This window comes from Doryrhamphus excisus, linkage group LG3 (genome assembly GCF_037039965.1).
Source record: "Doryrhamphus excisus strain RoL-2023G ecotype Guam linkage group LG3, RoL_Dexc_Guam_v1.1, whole genome shotgun sequence".
In the NCBI taxonomy this organism is placed as follows: Eukaryota; Metazoa; Chordata; class Actinopteri; order Syngnathiformes; family Syngnathidae; genus Doryrhamphus; species Doryrhamphus excisus.
The window spans coordinates 14,515,579-14,534,849 of NC_136359.1; the positions used below are offsets into that span (position 1 = coordinate 14,515,579).

The 19,271-nt window shown below is 39.3% G+C and overlaps 3 protein-coding genes across 10 annotated transcripts in view; 2 read left to right on the forward strand and 1 right to left on the reverse strand.

Moving 5' to 3' along the window:
* LOC131127936 (uncharacterized) overlaps positions 1-16,023 on the reverse strand; it is a 290,462-nt gene extending 274,439 nt beyond the window's left edge. For 3 of the 7 annotated variants that reach the window (XM_078789696.1, XM_078789698.1, XM_078789699.1), the window contains exons 1-2: positions 7,553-7,671; positions 4,484-4,664 (exon numbers count right to left, since the gene is read on the reverse strand). In XM_078789696.1, coding sequence (XP_078645822.1) covers positions 4,484-4,646 — 163 coding nt within the window. In that variant the 5' untranslated portion in view covers positions 4,647-4,664; positions 7,553-7,671. Of the gene's footprint in view, positions 1-4,483; positions 4,665-5,743; positions 5,916-7,552; positions 7,672-15,522; positions 15,714-15,959 lie in introns of those variants that run through there. The other 4 variants (XM_078789697.1, XM_078789701.1, XM_078789702.1 and 1 more) reach the window with 4 other exon arrangements.
* On the forward strand, positions 8,686-14,300 carry LOC131127937 (arrestin domain-containing protein 3-like). The gene is made up of 6 exons (XM_058070346.2): positions 8,686-9,116; positions 10,932-10,989; positions 11,064-11,211; positions 11,659-11,755; positions 11,990-12,246; positions 12,757-14,300. Exons 1-6 carry the CDS (start codon positions 8,861-8,863, stop codon positions 13,333-13,335), a joined length of 1,395 nt encoding a protein of 464 aa, XP_057926329.2. The 5' UTR covers positions 8,686-8,860; the 3' UTR covers positions 13,336-14,300.
* Positions 15,309-19,138, forward strand: LOC131127938 (arrestin domain-containing protein 3-like). Of its 2 annotated transcripts, none has more exons than XM_078789694.1 (6): positions 15,309-15,787; positions 16,477-16,534; positions 16,606-16,753; positions 16,828-16,915; positions 17,702-17,955; positions 18,201-19,138. In XM_078789694.1, exons 1-6 carry the CDS (start codon positions 15,532-15,534, stop codon positions 18,606-18,608), a joined length of 1,212 nt encoding a protein of 403 aa, XP_078645820.1. In that variant the 5' UTR covers positions 15,309-15,531; the 3' UTR covers positions 18,609-19,138. The 2 variants fall into 2 exon arrangements, with proteins under 2 accessions (XP_078645820.1, XP_078645821.1); XM_078789695.1 differs by having other exon boundaries at positions 16,837-16,915.
* Positions 19,139-19,271: the final 133 nt, after the last annotated feature.

Genomic DNA, 19,271 nt, shown 5'->3' on the forward strand with positions numbered 1-19,271 from the left:
TGGGTGGGTTGAGTGGGAGGAGAGTGGTGGTCAGGTGGAAGGCATATTGCATTTATCAAGTACTCTGCTGAGGTTGTTAAACCCTTATTGTGGCAACAAATGCATCTTCCCGACTATTAACCGAGCAACAGAGCGCAAAACTGAACTCTCAACCCACCCATACGGCTTTGCACCAAGATCAAGGAGAGAAAGTGAGACACAAAGACCAGAGTTATTTTTCCCCTGGTACTGATCCTTCACCTCTGCCAATCAGGAAATCATACAAAAAAATAATACAGTTACTGCAAATTATTACCGTTCCTTCTGTTCTGGTTCCAAAGGAGACATACTTGAGTTGTCATGCAAAAGGATTGCCAGTACTTTTCTTCTTGCAGCACATTTTGACAAACATTAGAGGAGACAATAAAATATATAAGTAAATGTGCTTTAGCCTCCAGGCAAGGATGGCTTGAAAGACAGACAGGAAGAACGATAAATGGAGAAAAAGGCGCTCCATGTTAACAACCCAACTTCCTGACAGTGGATTTTGCATTTACAGAAGTAGCTACTTGAGTCTGCCTGAATACTATCCTTAGGACACATCCTGTCCATGACTGCTGATTTGAAAAGCATGGTCATGAGTAAGCTTTCATGATTTTTTTTTTTATAACATTGTAATGGTCTGTCCTGAAATCAATTTGGTCAAATACCTTTATTTTTCTGAGCTATAACCGTGTCCCGAATGTCACTGCGCATTAGTTAGACAGCAGGTCACATTCTTTCAGAAGACCTACCTTTTTTTCTAGTACAAAAGAAAAAGTATTGAATTACAGAATACTGTAATTCAGAGTAAACGTTGTCTGAAGGGATCCATTTTAATGTCCATCATAAATATGGATGGACATCAATAACGTACATGCGCAGGAGAGATATACATGACAAAGTGAAGAACAGAGGATATAATGTGAAAAACATCCCTCTCCCACTGAAACACAGACTCCCTGCTTTGTTATTGGCAACAGGTAAATATCACTGCATTACTAACTACGGTAAATGGTTTTAGGTTTAAAATACCTCATTTATACACATTCTGCCTCTAACGCTCCAAAACAAAATTTATTTTTCATCACTCGCCAGGAACATCAGCAGGTCACAAACGGGGAGCATAGCTATGTGCCTCAGCCTTCTTACAGCAGATCAAGGGCCTTGAACTAAAGCACTACTGACACTGACCTTGCAGAGACCCGGCAATTGATAGAGCCCTAACAAGGCATTAGCAGGCACCTCAAATATACCTTACAACTCGCTGCCTAAAGAAACACAGCTGCACAGGGTGTTTTTCAGGGCACACAGGGCAAACCTGCAAGGGGTACTTGGGTGAGCTCAAGGGTGCAATTGGAAGGTCAGGAATTCAAAGCAACAGGGGGGCAAAGTTTACACAGTTTTTTTAAATGGCATATTATCGAACACACTCCATGGAATCCCAAGGATATCAGCTTCTTTCAAGTTGCTTTTACTCAATAAATGCATTCCTAATGTAGCGGCAAGTATATCCTCTTAAGAATGTGAATGACTTTTGGGGTGTGTTAACGCAAGTAAGGGGCAAAGACGAGAGAAAAACATCATTTGTAAAAAAAAAAAACAGCCCTAGTAGACCACCACATGAAGGCAGAGATGTCAACATATATACGACAGTGATGGATGCCTAAATTCACTCGACAACTTGGCCAATTGAACACATTTAAAACAGGCACCTGTTTTCCACCCATACAAATCTATTAAAAGATAACAGCAACGGCGGCTCTTGCACTATTAGTAAATTATAGCTCTGTCTCTATATGGGATGAGTGCAGGCCTCCCTTGAAACACCTACCACTACTTCATATTCTTAATGGCAGTCTCACAGTGCCACCCAGTGGCTCATATTGTAAAGTGTTTGGAAAAATAGGAGTTACATTTAGACATACTTCAGTGGTCATACTGTTGTGAACCTCAACAAGATTTCCACTGTGTGTGTGTATATATATATGTATATATATATATATACACATATACACACATTGTGTTATTAGCTGTTTGTGTCAACATATCAGCTTTTTCCTCATTGTGCCTTTTGCTCTATTATCAACCATTCATTCATTTACTCATTCATTTTCTACCGCTCCTGACGAGGGTCGTGGGGGTGCTGGAGCCTATCCCAGCTGTCTTTGGGCGAGAGGCGGGCTACACCCTGGACTGGTGGCCAGCCAATCACAAGGCACATATAGACAAATACCATTCACACTCACATTCATACCTATGGACAATTTGGAGTCACCAATTAACCAAGGATGTTTTTGGAATGAGGGAGGAAGCTTTTTTAATTATCTTATTTTGTTTCTGCAGTTATGCAATGACAAATGAGCCACAGGCTGCAGATGGCGCCTAACCTGCATTTTGGGCACCACTACTTTTGTGGATCTTTGTCAGGGTTAGGGTTGTGGTGTCGGCTCCATGAGCGAAACCACACTCTATTTGGCTTGTTGACTTGTTGTCTTGGGCAAGTGATGGTGGTAGACGAAAGAGGGGCAGGTTCATGCTACAAAAGTGAGCCCTAACACTGAGTCGCCGCAGAAGATTTCTTAGGAGGTGATGTCTATGAAGTTTTATTTGTGCCATATTAATGTTCAATAACTACTAATTGTGTACACCGGCACTTTGTCACTCCCTCTCAAGGCGAGGCGACCAGGTGTGCCAATTTGATATATGGGTATCAATGAAATGTATGAAATTTATAGTATAGTGTGTACAGTTCTATCGTCATATGAACCACATGGATTTTTCTTTGAAGCAAAATTTACAAAAAACAAGCCTTTTGGTTGGCTGTCACGGCTAGATAGCTGGTGATTGGAGACAATGTGTGCAATATAAAACCATTATGGCCAACTCCAGACCTCCTCTATTAAAGCATTAACAACAGACAAGTGCTCTTAACATGACATCATTACGACATGTCTTGGACAAAGTCTCAGGTACGCCACATAAATGTGTGTCACATAAATTATCTATGGGTAAATATTTCTGTATGTGCTGTGGTGGGCATGTGTTTGCAAGCTGCCCAAGTATCAAGGGGAAAGGGGGGGTCTAAGACCAGTAAATACTTTTACAGCAGGCAATTTGTCACAATGTGTAAATGTCTCCGATTCCCAACAGGAGTGGGGTAATATTTACAATCACTCAGGAAGTGACAATGTACAAAAAAGGACCACTTTTCACACTCTCTCATCTCCCTCAGACCACTAAAACCTTCTCATAAATCTCCCGCGGTACCCCCTCCCCAGAAGTCTGCTGTTGTCAGATATCATGCCTCGACAAAGCCGTCTACCACCATTGTCTTGACAGAAATATGATATGTGAAACTGCAATGTCACATCACTTAACGTGATTTAGCCTAAGCTGGAGCGCACCATTTTAATCAATCAAACATGTCACCTTTCTCCTGTAATGATAGTAGAGGTAAAGAGTGATCTACTAAGACTCATCCTGGCTACTGATTTATGGCAACTGCCAGCAAATGTACTAAAAGAGCCTCCTCATCTCCTCTTTGGGGTTTCTATCAAATTGGCAAATAAGTAGGGCAGGGCAGCAGTATACATCATGTCTTGTTTGTAAGTCTTACAAATAAAAACACAATAGCTCTGTTTTCTGGCCTTGCACATTTCAAATGAGTCGCCAAATATCCGAGTGAGTGGTTGGAAACGGACTCGGTCGGGCTTGAGTCCAAACGTTGCCAAAGCTCCGAGTAAGAAGCCAATCTCAGCCCAACTTGTCAGAAATTAGAGGGTGGAATCATATAGTCATGATACAATATCATTGTGATAATTTTCCAGTTATGAAATCATAATACCTCAAATTATGAGGTGAAAACAGAGACATTTCTCTTGTGCATACAGTCATCCCTTGCCAATTCACGGTTTGTTTAATTCTATTACGGTTTGTCAAAAATGTATAATTTAATGATCACTGTTCATGGTTGACTATGGCCTATTATTAGTCCAAAAATATGACTGTATAATTCTAGTCACAAAGCATCAGTAATATTTGATTGATTCTTTCCTGGTCACACATCAGAATAGCTTTCTGACACACTCGACTTGAACTTGGACCGACAAGTGGTACCATTTATTGAAATAAATGAGTTAAAGTGCCAACAGTTGCTAGCAAGCCGACTGCTGCTGAAGTTCAAAGCAGTTGCCATGCAAAAAATGTTTCCAACCATGGAAATCCAGGGCAAGAATCAGAAAGAGAGTATATTCCAATGAATGAGAATGATTTGATATTATTCTTCTTTTTCTTTCGGCTTTTCCCTTCAGGGGTCGCCACAGCAAATCAATCGCGCCCATCCAACCCTGTCTTCCGCATCTGCCTCTCTCACACCAACTACCCTCATATTATGTGGTGCCTAATTACAAAGTGTCCCAGCTATTACGGTAAGTATATCTAAATGGCCTAGTGGGAACTATACCTGTGACCACAACGGAGTGAGTAGATCCACATGCCATCAGCTTCACCTTTCCCAGACCGCCTTCTGTGAATTGCTCAAGATGAGAGTCCTCTGGGGTGATGTCACCCGTTCCGCCATGCCCAGTCTGGCCCAGCTCTCCATTGCCCCAGCACAGCAGATCCATTTGCAATAATAATTAAACCTGGATGCATTGATGGGACACTGATTAGTTCCTATTATTTCCAGTTCGACTTAAATCAATGTTCATGTAATAGTATCAATATTGGACTTGTCTTTAGTGTTAAGTTATTGGAAAGTCTGAAAAATTTCTAATGAACCATAAACCTGATACAAGTCACAAAATTCTTCCAAAAGTGTTCATTTAAAATCTGCCTGCTGCACTAATTAGATCATGACCCCTGCAGACATATACAAAGCTGTGAGTGTGCACTAACAAACACACACAGAGCGCACAGCAATATAACCAACACAATTCCATCCGACTGATATTGGAATTCTTCGAAAGAGCAAACCAATAGATAACCCATTACAAAACTATAAGAGATCAATAGCTAATTTCTTTGCATTGATTACCCCTTGGACATTTAACATTCACCATGTGGACACAATGTGTGTTCCACAAACTGACATCCCCATTGGCTCTTGCAAGTATTAAAATTATCGATTCAGACAGAAGACTAAAAATGTCAAGCTGTTCATTAATCTTAATAAAGACGGGACTTGACCACCGCACCCCCCTCCCTTTTGTCCTAATACAAGGCTCCAACCTGCTCAAGCAGGAGTATATACACAAACACATGAACTAGTGATCCTCCATTGCAGGCTGTGATCCAAGTATGAACCATAAGGTACCTTGACTATCCTAGCGTATTTTTTACAAATAACCACTCAGAACAACAAGTAGTTAGTTGGTGATTTACAACAGTCAAATCAGGGGATGTGGACAAGTGATTACAAGGTTAATTAATCCTTATTGTTGATTAATTTGCAAAAAGAAGTGAACTACTTGGTTGCAACCAGCAACAGGGCTGTAGATTCAATCTCAGCTAGTTTGTAGTCGATTGAAGAAGAACATGTCATCGTTCTGCTCAATACAATACTGGCAAGTAAACAGGAGTTGAAATGATTTGGAGAGAAATTCTCGCCTCCCTCAATTGAAAAAAATATATATACTTCCCTGATGATTTCTTAAATATGTGCTTTTTTGTCTACAATGTACTTTAAGAAAATAGATTGGTAAATTACCTCAATCAGACTGACCTGTACAGTCTTCTTAATTCCTTTGCTGACCTAAAAGTTGCATGCTTGTTGTCCCTCAACAACTTCCTCTTAAAACTGGTATGTTTGCCCTGTCGCCCTGACTCCATTTACTCCTCCTCTCGTCTTTGCACTGACCACATTGGCAGGGCTACAGTCTCCATGGCACCTTCTTCTGTTGGCAGCAAATAAACATCAAGCTAATGTTTTCTGAACTGAGGTTGTCTATGAAAGAGCAGGAGAAAGGTCATAGGCATAGGCGTAATGCATATGCACGTAAAGTAACAAAAAACTGTACAGCATTCAACTAGACGTAAAATTGCAAAAACACGCTAGCACAAGCAAACATTTGGTTGCAACAGCCTTTTGTTCACTACTGATCAACTATTGAGCACAGTGAAGAAATGCATTTATATTTTTTTCAAATTATATTTTACTCTTCTGAAAACAAATCCTGCCAGAAACAATCTGTAAAAGCAACAGTTATCCTACTTTATGGAAAAAGATTTACAGTGGACTGTTGCATTTGGTCCACAAACCTCAAGGTCATTCCAACCAATGTAATAAGTAAAACAGTGCCTGGTATTGTTGATACTGTTATTTTGGTAAAGCAACAGATTTGGTCAATAACATAATCACAAAAGCAATATGTTAATAAATGTTACTCATTCTTAAAGGGGACCTATCATGCTTTTTCCACTTTTCTGACCTATAAATGTTGTTACAATGTTCTAGCCGCCTGTTAAACGATGCTAAAGCGCCAGATAAGGAGGTTTGTGCATATGGAAGTGAGCCCTTAAAGAAGTTTTAGATGGCTCTACATACTGTGTTATTTCTCAAGCCGAGTGATCCGGACTTCCTTATATGGGCTGCAGATTGCCTGCATTCATTAAACAGGACCGATATACCCAGAAGACCTGGGGAGCGCTTGAGAGCATAACCAATCACAGCAGAGTGGGTGTACCTCAAGGAGGAGGAGTGTAGTAAATTAAACAGATCATTTGCATTGGAAGCACGAAGTCCAAGGACACGCTGCATAAAGAGGCGCTGAAACTGGAAAATCTAGAAAGTTTCTGTGCATGTTATCATGTGTAGCCTCCATAGCTCTCTAGCCCAAAATTAGCTTAATAGGTCTCCTTTACAAAGCAAGTCTATCTCACTTAAAAATTATGTATAATTTCCTTGAGAATGGCCCTTGTAATATTTACACTTGGACTGAAGTTACTGAGCTTTTTTTTTAGTAAATGTCATTCCAGATTTTTTTCAGTATATTTCATCTTAAGGTAGATGCTTATACTTCTCTATTGACTGGTCAAACAATGTACAGTAGGTATACACAAAACTGTTTTAACTACACTTGTACACCGTTACTTGTCTATTATGGTCAGTGCATTTATTGACACCCTTTCTGCTGTGATGAAATACAGATTACAAAGGTTGCTACATTACTGATAATTCAGCCTGACTTTGTTTACTTACAAACATGTATTGTAGATGGATGATAAGTTTAAACTAAGATTTATCAGTGACAGAGGCATTTAGATCTATCATAGAAACACTTGTAGAAACACTTGTTGAAACACAATTGTGCACAACACAAAAAACAAATTATACTAAATATATCAAGTACTGTACACCAAAATATTGGTTGATTGACTGATGATATTACAATCCTTATCTCTATCTTCATTATAGCGTTCACATTCACATTCGGTTCACAGGCTTAGTATGCTGTCAACTCAACTCAACTCAAAACAACTCTTTGCTATTACAGCAAACCAAACATGTTGACAATTGTTAACATTTACTTACAGGCCACTTCAGTTTGCATGGATGACTTTTCGTGGAGTAGTGGCTGGAATTAATTTCAAAACACCGGCAGGATGATGGCGGATTCACATTTCTTCTTTTGGTTTGATTAACGAGGTGCATTACATCCACCTGTCTGCCTAAAATTGAACTGCAGGAAAAGAAGAAAAGGTTATATTTAGATTTTATGTATACAAATTCTAACAATATTTATTAACAACTGCTTTAAGACTGGGGACTTTATTTTCTCAATGAGCAAATAAAGCTGAAATGTATATATTAAAAGGTGTTTTTTATCTTGGAAATGGAAGCTGCAAATGCATTGATTTAAATAATCATCATTATAAAATTTTAAAAAGCCCAGTTTTGGGAAGTGTGATTCTGATTATGAAGGTACTAAAACCCCAATTGCAGTGTCTCATAATATATTCATAATGTGCAAAAATGAAATATTTTAAATTAAAGTTGTTGCTTTCTAATCAACAAATTAACTGCAAAGACTTCCCTTGCTAAGTCTGAGTGTAATTATTGAAAATATATTATAAAATCAATTCTGATGTATTGAGATGTACCTGTATACAGTAACTGATCATTGAGAGGTAGCTGACGTCAGTCGTCCATTTGTGCCCCCTCGTGTAGAGCTGACGTAACTACAAAAACAAAAATGACCCTCGCGCTTGCGGTGAGCGATACTAAAGTCTAGTATTGATCCGAGTCTAAGTAAAAACAGTACCAGTTATGTCGACATGATCCTAATACATTTTACTTGAAATGTTTATTAGCTCATTGAACTATTGTCAGATTATCCCATTAGTTTGTTAATCATGTTTATAAGTTGAATTAAAAACACAACAAAACTATCAACAAGCATGTATGACATACAACTGAGCATAATATAGTTAAAAGTATAATTTAACAAAATGAGCAATGCCTCCCTGTTACCGTTAATATCGACAATTGCATCCGCCCACCCCCACCTCATACAATACGTTCTCCCATTTCCGCCTACTCTACACTATAGTTATGCACAACACATTATTGCACAGTAGAACAACATTTGCATTCATATTTTTGTGGACATGTATCGTATTGAGGTGGCTGATCATTGTGTTACTTGTGCACAGTCTCCCCTATGACCGTCTGATGGCAGCAGAGACCTTTGTATTGTGGTTGACACTTCCACTGGGCGTGGCCTGTCCACCGTTATCAGCGCCATGAGGGTCCTGGAAGAAAAACTACACAAGTAAAGAAAACTGGGTCTTTTTCTAGACGTTTCGATTTTTCTTCGTTCATGCGCTCACTTTCCCAACTATGCCTGCGGTTAAAGGCTTCTCGATTGTTTACAACGCGCTAAATGAGGACGGGACGTTCTCTGAGGGGGACACCCTCTCAGGAAAAGTAACGTTGGCCTTGCAAAAGCCATCGGCGGTGCAAAGCCTTTTTGTCAAAGTGAAAGGAGACGCTCAAGTACGCTGGACGACGAGGAGTGGCAACCACAACCACACACATTCGTCACACCGGAGATACTTCAAGCTGAAGCACTTTTTGATCGCTGAGAACACCAATGGTAAAACGTTCATGTATTTCAATCTAAACCGCATCTCTTGTATCATGGAACTCACGATATTCCATCTTCAGTAGGTGCAGTCATGTAACTTAAAACTATTTTGTAATATATCCTGAACAAAAAGTACAGAACGGGGGAACATATTCAATGTTAGTCGAGTATCAAAATACAAAAACAACAGCAGGCGACAAAAAATATACACTTTCTAAATACTGCACATAGTTTAACACCATAGCTTTTAGAAGTTAATGTTTAAATTTCATGTCATTTTTCTGTCAGACATTCACACTAGCCTCTTGATGGCAAAGGCAAAAGGCTTTCCGTCTTTGGTAGGATTGTTGAACTGCAGAAGCCTCTTTCAGCATACCATTCCTGGGGAAAGGTTGGACGCAGAAAGACAGCTTTTTTAAATTTCTTAAAAAGACCCTGCACGTTATGCAACAAAACAGACAAACGATAGGCGTAACTTTAGGTAGAGAATCTGCCTGTGTCTTCAAGCATAGCCCGTTCCATAACTTGACTCTTTCCACAAAGTGTACAAAGTACTGAAACAAAACAAGGGGCCTTCCCCCAACCGTTCCAAATACAGAATGGTTTACATGGAATTAAGGGGCATAACCCAACCCCAGTGAGTTACTAACTAAGAGATATTTCCCAAGACTTGTGTCAGTTGGACAGCACTCCATTGAGTCCTAAACTAACCCCATTGTGGTCCCAGTAGTTGTACAGTAAACCTCGGATATATCGGACTCGGATATATTGGAAATTCGCTCACAACGGACAGATAAAAAAGAACCAATTTTTCTGTAATGCATTTCCAATATAAATTCATTGCATATATCGGATTTTTTATAATGGATTTCGCCTATTTCGGACAAAATCTCCAGTCCCGTTCCAATTTCCCTCGCTATATTGGATGGCCGCACCATGGCCTTTGATCCATCTTTGATCCATGTTCACAGCAAAGCTGAAGATTATGACATCTTTGTATGAATTACAGACATGTACAATGTCAATAGCCTGTGACGTCATTATCGTTTGCGTTTACGTTTATCGTTTGGTTTCTAAACCTCCCTAATAGCAACAAGAAGGCATTTCTACAGATTTGAGATTTTTTTCTTATTTCGTTGTACATGCTCATGTACATGTCTGTAATTCATACAAAGATGTTATAATCTTCAGCTTTGGCTGTGAACATGGATCAAAGTAAGTTCCCCCATGGCATTGCCCGTCCGTGTCATGAATGTGGCAGGAAGGGTAGGCCCTAGGTCTACATGAGGCCAAATCCCAAAACAGTAGTGAGGTTAAGATCACGTAGGCCTACGTTATGCTAATCTTGTTCATGTCACTGGCTATTGTCTTTCTCCTGGCTCCAGATTTAGGACAAATATAAAAGTGAGTGACGTCAATAATACTAGCACAGCAGTGAATGAGATCTTAACCTCACTATTGGAAATAACGTAGGCCTGACGGGCGTAACAGGGCCTAGCTTAATTAACAATTTGTTATGCTCAGAGTCCAATAAAGTTAAATTCTCATTACCTTACGTCTCTTTTCATTGCCCAGTCCAGGTACATTGGAAACATAGTCAAGGAAGTGCCTTTTAACGGATAAAATCCGATTTACGCATATACCGGATATAAATCCGATATATGCGTAAAACTGACATTTTCCGGTATACGCATATAACGGATTTCGCTTATATCGGACAAAACTAGTGGGAACAATTGAATCCGATATATCCGAGGTTTACTGTAGTACCATACCAGTAGTACAGTACAAATGGACATAAAACCACATTTCTTCCATCTGCAGAGACTGTGCTTCCTCAAGGTAACCATGTGTATGACTTCAGCTTTACCTTACCATCAACGTAAGTAAGATACTAATGGGCACATACAGGAGGACATCAAACGTTTACATGTGTCTGCTTCTTCTCTGTTATAGGAGCATGCCTTCCAGTTTCAAGGGTAGCCATGGATATATTGTCTACAGGCTTGAAGCAAAGTTGTCCAGAAGTTGGAGAGTGGATCAGACTGTGGATAAAGAGATCTTTTTTCGCTCCAAGTCACTCCCATACTTGCAGACTCTGATGGTTTGACATTTAACTTTCAATTATCACTTATGATGAAACGTAATTTGTTCATAACGCCATTTATGCGACAGTAACATTTCATAAACCTCTAAGAACACTGGGAAGACTCATCATCTCGTCAATTTTGCGAGTTCCAGTTTGCATGTGTGTGGGTTTTCTCCGGTACTTCGGTTTCCTCCCACATTCCAAAAATGTTTGTCTATATGTGTCCTGCCATTGGCTGACGACCAGTCTGGAATGTACCCCGCTTCTCGCCCAAAGTCAGCTGGGATAGGCTCCAGCATACCCACGACTTTAGTGAGGATAAGCGGCATAGAAAATGGATGGTCTCACAAGAAAGTATATAAACATTCCATCTTTTTGAGTACGTCTTGCTGAAAAAGCCCAACACATACTCAATTAGCTCAATTAGTTGAGTTAATCTGCATACTGTATGTTTCTTTCTAGTCACCACAAATTGGAGTAGCAGACAAAGAAGTGGGAATTTTCTCAAGTGGAAATGTGCACATGGAAGTCACTGTGGACAGGACGGCCTATGCCCCAGGTTAGAAATTACTTTATATATGTATACTATACTAAAATGTCACCAAGTGTGATGCTGGGTGCAGTCCAATAAGAGTTTTAAGGACAAAGAATAGAATAGCAAGCATCAGCGCTACAGTTAATAAATTAAACACACCCTCCTGTATTTAGCTACTTGGACTAGTCTGTGAGAAAGTCACCAATACTGTACATTGTCTTACAAAGTAAGTCGGTAATAGACTTGTTTTTCCCCCAGGACAAACAGCAATGATTGTTGCAAAAATCAACAATTCCTCCTCCAGTGACATGATACCCAAAGTCCGTTTGACCCAGGCCATTGTATACACTGCCAGCAGTAGTACCAAACATGAAAGCAGAAATATCCACAAAATAGCTGGCCAAAGTGTTCATCCTCATTCAAACAAAGAGGTCAGTTGGGCTGTGAAGATTCCCGCCAATCAGGAACTGAGTATCAAAAACTGTGACATCATCTCAGTGGAATACAGCTTAAAGGTATTTATGGTTCCCCTCATCATAACCATTACTCATCCTCAGCACTTTGTCAACGAGGGTGATGTAACATAGGGGGGTAAGAAGTTTTTCTGGAAATGACAAAATTATTACAGTGTGTGTTGCCATAACGGTGACATAAACTCATGGTAAAAAAACACAACAAATGTGAATCCAAAAGCACTTTTGCTGTGAAAATGCGTGACTACTTGATGATTATGAATTGATTGTTAGTTATAGGCTATTCCCTGCTTTACATGGTAAAAGCAAGCAAATACATATAACAGTAGAAAGTACAAACCATGAAGCAGAGAGTTCAGAACAGAGATTAAGGGTTTGGAATGTGATGTATTATTGAATACTTTATGTAAGCTTTAAAGGGGAACTGCACTTTTGGAATTTTGCCCATCACTTGTACATTTACTAGTAGATCTAATATCTAATTTGTTGGCTTTGTAAAACATTGTGTTGGTATTGTTGACATAGGATATTGAGATGTTTTTCCTCCCTCAGGTGTATCTGGATATCAGTTTTGCCTTTGACCCAGCGGTCAACTTTCCAGTCATCATCATATCTCCTACCCTAATGTCTTGTTCTCAGCCTAGTGTTTCCGGGCCAAACAGTGACTTTCTCCCTTTTGCACCCAGTGTGCCTCATTATCCTGCCTCACCACACAGATACCCAGCAGCCCAAGCATATTCAGCACCCCCGCCGTCTTACCCGGGTAATCCATCACTCATGTATCCTAACCAGCCTGTGCCCACGGCATGGCGTTACAGCAATCCAGGATCTCACGCATCTTCATATGGGTCTCCATGTTTACCATCATCTTCATCAAATATTCTACATCCTCCACCAAATGTGCACTCGTTTCATGCACCTTCCCCACCATTTCATCCACGTCCATCTGGCCAAATGACCGATTCAGACCCAGCCATACCACAAGTAGTAGACACGGCCCCATCTGCTCCTGCATATGAACTGCCTCCTTATTTGATGAACACCAATTTCCTGTCTCAATCTGATGAACCTCCTCCCGCTTATTCAGTTATTTTCCCATCTTCTGCAAATGAAGAGTCAAATGAAGCCTAATAGCAGCAGTCGTACACACACACACACACCACACAAAGAATTGGATTTCTCCCTGCCTTACAGTAATACAATTAAGCTTAAAGGGGAACTGCACTTTTGGGGGAATTTTGCCCATCATTCACAATCCTTATGTGAAGCATGAAAACATTTCTTTCTCCGCAATATAATATGTTAATATGAGCTAGAATGAAGCCTATGATGCCCTTTAAACAAACAGTCTAAAAACATTGCATCATTTGGTATACTTGCAGTAAATCCAAAAACAAGCATATTTTGTGGAATTTTCAGCCCACCCAAGACTCTGTTTACTAAAAATCTATTCAATTGCCTTTGATATAGTAACTGGATATACCTTAGCTGATTTGAAAAAGCTGATTTTTTTCTTTATTTATTGTTTTTTTTCAAGCTGCTATACCTCCCCTGCAGTCTTCCTTCATCTCTCTAAGGTTAATCCTTGATAGAAAATATTGTAATCACCTATACATTGAAAATGGGACAGTTTGCAAATTGAAAACTTTGTATTCACCAACAACCAAAACAAAAAACTCAAGAGTATGAATCACCGACTGTAGTTGAATTATAAGTGTTACATTAACATACAGAATGTACATATGTATGTGTATGCTATAAGATTAGCATAACTTTCAATATTAAAACTCAGGAAGAACTGTGGTATTAGACGTATAATTTTAGGTGTTTACAACTCTATCAATGTCATTAGTATTATTACTCCCTATGGGGGAATAGCAGCTGTTGGATAGCTTAATGAATGTTCATGCTATTTTGAGGTAACGCTTTTTAAAGGAAGAAATACAAACAAATTTTGAGTACATTAAATGTGCCTTTTAAATTGCATGAATGTTGATAACGTGTTGGGCGTACATATAGCCTCTTCCTTTTGATCTCATTACTGTGCAATGATATGATTTGGATTGTAAAAAATAATGTATGTCAACTGCTCAATAAAGCAATATATGCTTTACTAAGGTATGTATACCTTTTTTGTAATTGCACTATTCATCAATTTGTATCATTCAGCAGTTGTCATTGTTATTTGCATTTGGTAGCTCACATTGGTGCCAATTCTAATTAGTTTTTATTTGTGTAGCAGTACATGTTTGCTCTATTGGTTCAAGTTGTGCTAATCAGCGGCAACACCAATTACATTACAAAATATACAGGTATTCCAGTAAAATATTAGTTCAAATATATTAGCAAATGGCTACATTAAATTCGAATTTTATTTTATGTTAGCACGAAAGCCACACAGCTAGGATATAGGGGTTCGATTCCCCCCTCGGGCATCTCTGAAGTTTTGTGTTCTCCCTGAGCAGCAAGTGCAAATTAACTGCTATTACATATATTCACCAGTAGAGTGTGCTACTCACGAACCACATGTTAATGTGAGCCATAGAATAAACACAGCATAATATGTTATTCGCTGTTCAATTATGCTATTTTCGAAAAGTTCCAATTGCCAAAATGTGATGGGAGAACTTTGGCAGGCGTTGGCCAAGATAAAATCCATCCATCCATCTTCTATACTGCTTATCCTCACTAGGGCTGCGGGGATAGAGAGGCGGGGTACACCCAGGACAGGTCGCAACCATTCACAGTTCACATTCATACCTATGTATGGAATGTGGGAGGAAAGCAGAGTCCGAGATAATATATTAAAGTGAAGTTATTTTTATTAAATAATGGACAATTTTGAATTAACAAACAGAGAATCAAGTTTTTGCAGTTCTAAACTTAAGTTATTTTAAATATTTTTTTGTTTGTTTCTCCGAAGAGATTGTTTTTCCCTACAGTTCCTGTTTACGTAATATGCAAAGGTTAGGCAATTAGACGATGACGTAATCTAGGGACCTCGAGGACAGCCAATAGCCACTTTTCTTACTGAAAAGTTCGCAACACTGTGCAGGTGTACCCAATGATTTGGCCGCCTACTCACTGAACAGTACAAAGGTGTTGCCAATGTCAACAGAAACACTTTACAAATATCGTATTCACCAAACTGGTTGGGGAGCTACGGTGTCTTAGTCCCATGCATTGGGTGAATCAACACATCGGGTCCATTTTCGGGTCATCTGTGTACTAACAAACAGGAATTACTTTTCTACAGGCAACTTTGGCTGCGGCAGCTAACTAAAGTCTTTCTCAGAGGCAGAAAGCAGCTATACTTACTCCAATGAAATGTCTCCAATCAAAGACCTGGCGCTCGTTTATGAGGCTCCCAACGAAGCAGGAATCTTTTCTGGCGGGGAAATAGTGACAGGATCAGTTTCTTTCACTTTGACGAAAGACACCAAAGTGAAGAGCTTTAAGGTAAAAGTCAAAGGTGAAGCGCGTGTGCACTGGACCGACAATACAGGTGATAAAAGAAGATCCCACAATGCACACAGGAAATATTTCAAGGACAAGGAATACTTGATTGCAGAGAATCCTAAAGGTACGTTACACAATGCTCGAGTTTGACGCTGTAATGTTCAGTTTGTCATTATTTATAACCTTATATAAATATTACCATTGTGGTTGTAATTTGTTATGGTCCGTCACTACACAAGAACAGTTATGTTATGTAAGGTGAACAAATATGAAAAACATTTCAAGCACCCACTCACTTTCTGTAAAGCCCCTGTACACCTGCACAGGCTGGGTTGCAATCACGTGACCGAGAGGCTGTCGGTTTCACTTCCGGGTTCGCCCTTGAGCGACAGGCAGGGAATTTAGTCATTAAATAAATTATTTCATTAAATAAATTCGTAATTTAATTTTTTATTTATATACTAAATTAAATAATAAATATATTATATTATATTGAGGTTGCGGTTTGATTTACAACATAGCCAAGCTAATATAAGCTAACAAGAGACAAAACAGAGTACAGAATCATATAAAGTATGTGACAATTTTTTTGTGATAGAAAGCAAATGTTTTGCAACCATTTACTGTCTATGATCAGCTGATTATACTGTAAGCCTTGACAGGACCTACCACCTGCATGTCCTGTTCTCATGGGACAGGACAATACAAAAGACAAGCCAACGCCAAACAACACACTGTAGTTGTGTAATTAAACACCCTGTGCTGTTATATGAGAAACGCAGGTTGTGAGAGCCCATATTTTTGTTTTTGCAGACACTGAACTTTCCAAAGGTGTTCATTCCTATAAATTCAAGCTCAAAATCCCAGAGGGGTAAGTATTGTTAGCGTCTCCTGTTTGATTTTTGGAAATGTTCGCATTTTGGATATCCTCTACTCTCACAGAGACTGGCCATCAGCCTTCAGTGGCTTTCATGGAAAGATTATATACACCCTTGAAGCATGGATCTCCAGGAGCTGGCGAATGCCTGCATATGTGCAAAAAGAACTCAAATTTGTTACAAAGTACTTTCCAGTGCCTGACCAAATTATGGTGAGATAACTTGACTGTTTTTGTCAAGATTCTGTTTCAATTTTGACTTAATTTTACTCTTACCCTTTTTCAAGTGTCCTCAGACTGGTTCAGTTTCCAAAGAGATGTCCAAAGGAGATGTCCAAATGTCTGCCACTGTTGACAGGAGATCATGCTCTCCAGGTGAAGTTTACCAAGTAGGCAGCATTCCTGCATGGTTTCAAAGCAGCTACATATACCCAATGACCTATATCCATTAGGTACACCTATACCATCTATAATAATTGCACTCACAATCTCACAAAAGTGAGTACTCTTCTCACATTGCACCAACCATTATAAATTATCACCTCAAATAAGATCTGTCACAAGATCTCATAACATAAAAAAATTGACACAATTTCTCATTTAGGAAAAAAATTGTCTCGAGGGCACTATAGACCTGGGACGATAATAGGAAATACATTTATTAAATTCATTTTTTACTGCTTTTCCTCACAAGGGTCGTTGGCGTGCTGGAGCCTATCCCAGCTGTCTTTGGGCAAAAGGCGGGGTACACCCTGGGCTGGTCAGCAGCCAATCACGAGGCACATATAGACAAACAACAATTCACACTCACATTCATACCGATGGACAATTTGGAGTCGCCAAGTAACCTAGCATGTTTTTGGAATGTGGGAGGAAATCGGAGTACAGAGAGAACATGCAAACTCCACACAGAGAGGAGAATCATTCCATCCATCATTCCACATTCCAACCCTCAGAATACTACATATCACTTGTATTTCAATATTTTTTGAATAATAATAGAATAGTCTACCACAAAACAGTAATCGTGTATTAATTAGTTCTCTCAATCACATGACTAATATTAGCCTTACTTTATCAGCCATTCCTGAAAGTTGCTTACTTTTGAACGTATAACCCCCAAAAAAGCATCGTAATGTTGATGATGATTTTTCTTAACAGGTGAAACTTTGTCCATAACTGCCCATATCAGCAACATGTCTTCCAAAAATGTTGCTCCCAAAGTCAGCATACAGGAGAGAATACATTATCACGCCATCACCAGCTCAAAACACAGTGACCTCAGTGTGAGCAAAGTGGTCGGGAACACCATCAAGCCAAACTCTGTGGAAAATGTCTCCTGTCAGTTGAAGGTTCCTGAAAAGGCATACACTGTCCATAACTGTGAAATAATCTCTGTCCAGTATTACGTTAAGGTATGTGATTTTGTTGTACTCGCATTATGCAACTATTTGTTTACCCCTGATTAAATACATGCTCACAGTGTTTTGATTGTTGCTGTTCCAATTAAGTCATGTAGGTGTTTGTTGTGTGCAATTTTAAACAAATCTGGAATTTTTTGCAAAAATCCACTCAAACAACATGCTTCAATTATTATTGGTCTCTGTGGAAAGCTCAAAGAAAGGCATCCACTGAATTTTACTTTACATTTTCCTCCCAGGTATATTTGGACATCAGCTTTACCATTGACCCAGCAGTGACATTTCCACTGGTTATTGTTCCTGCTGGAGTGGCCAGTCACACCGTTGGTCCCCACCCAGCTGGTGCTGTGGGTGCCCCAAGCTACAGTGACTTCCCCACCCCTGCAGCTCCTACTTTACCTGCAGCCACAGGCCCTTATGGATATCCAACACTAGATCCGATGCAACATGGAGCCATGATCAGTGGCTACAATAATGCATATCCACAGTCAGTTGCTTCATACGGCTTTTCATCAGCGGTTTACCCTCCATCTGTAGTGCAGCCTCAAGCACCATATGCTCCACCTTTGTTTCAACATGAACAACAACCTCCATCTTACATCTCCATGTTCCAACCCCCCAGCAGCAACAAGTCAGATGAGCATTAAGTTTGTGGGTTGTTTTCAATTCTTACGTATTTTTATCCTCCTGAAGGACTGCACTAGAAGCAAGAACATTTGACAAAGCATTCCTGGGCTATTCTATTACTTTTCTAATATAATAGCTTTGTTTTATAACTTAAGCAACACTAAAGTTGGTACAAAGGTTTAGATCAGTGACATAACTTTGATTCTCATGGAAAGTTTCCAATATAATTTTTGTCCCTTGATACATTAAACTGTAAAAAGAGAGTAAGTTATGGCATATAATTATGTATACGTACCATGTTATGTACCTTCAAGGCAGGCTTTTTGAGAAGGTCACTTGTGTGCCTTGTGTGTGACAGGAAGAAAAGCTCATTTGGGAGAAGTCATGTGGTGCCACCTGGTGGTTTGCATGTGTAACTAGACTCCAAGTAGACAATTTGTAATTTTTCAAGTGAAATTATATTGGGGTCAATGTGGTGTTTGCATGTCTTAACAGGCCTCCTGAGTGCATGTTGATGTTGAGATGGAAACTAAAAACACAGAGTGAACATCCATTGTGATCTTGTATAGTTTTGCGAACTCAATGGCTTTAAAATGTGTTGCTATTTTGTAATAACACTCAGAATTAAGCATAGTTCTGCTTAGACCATTGGATGTGCATTTATTTTTATATATCACATTCTT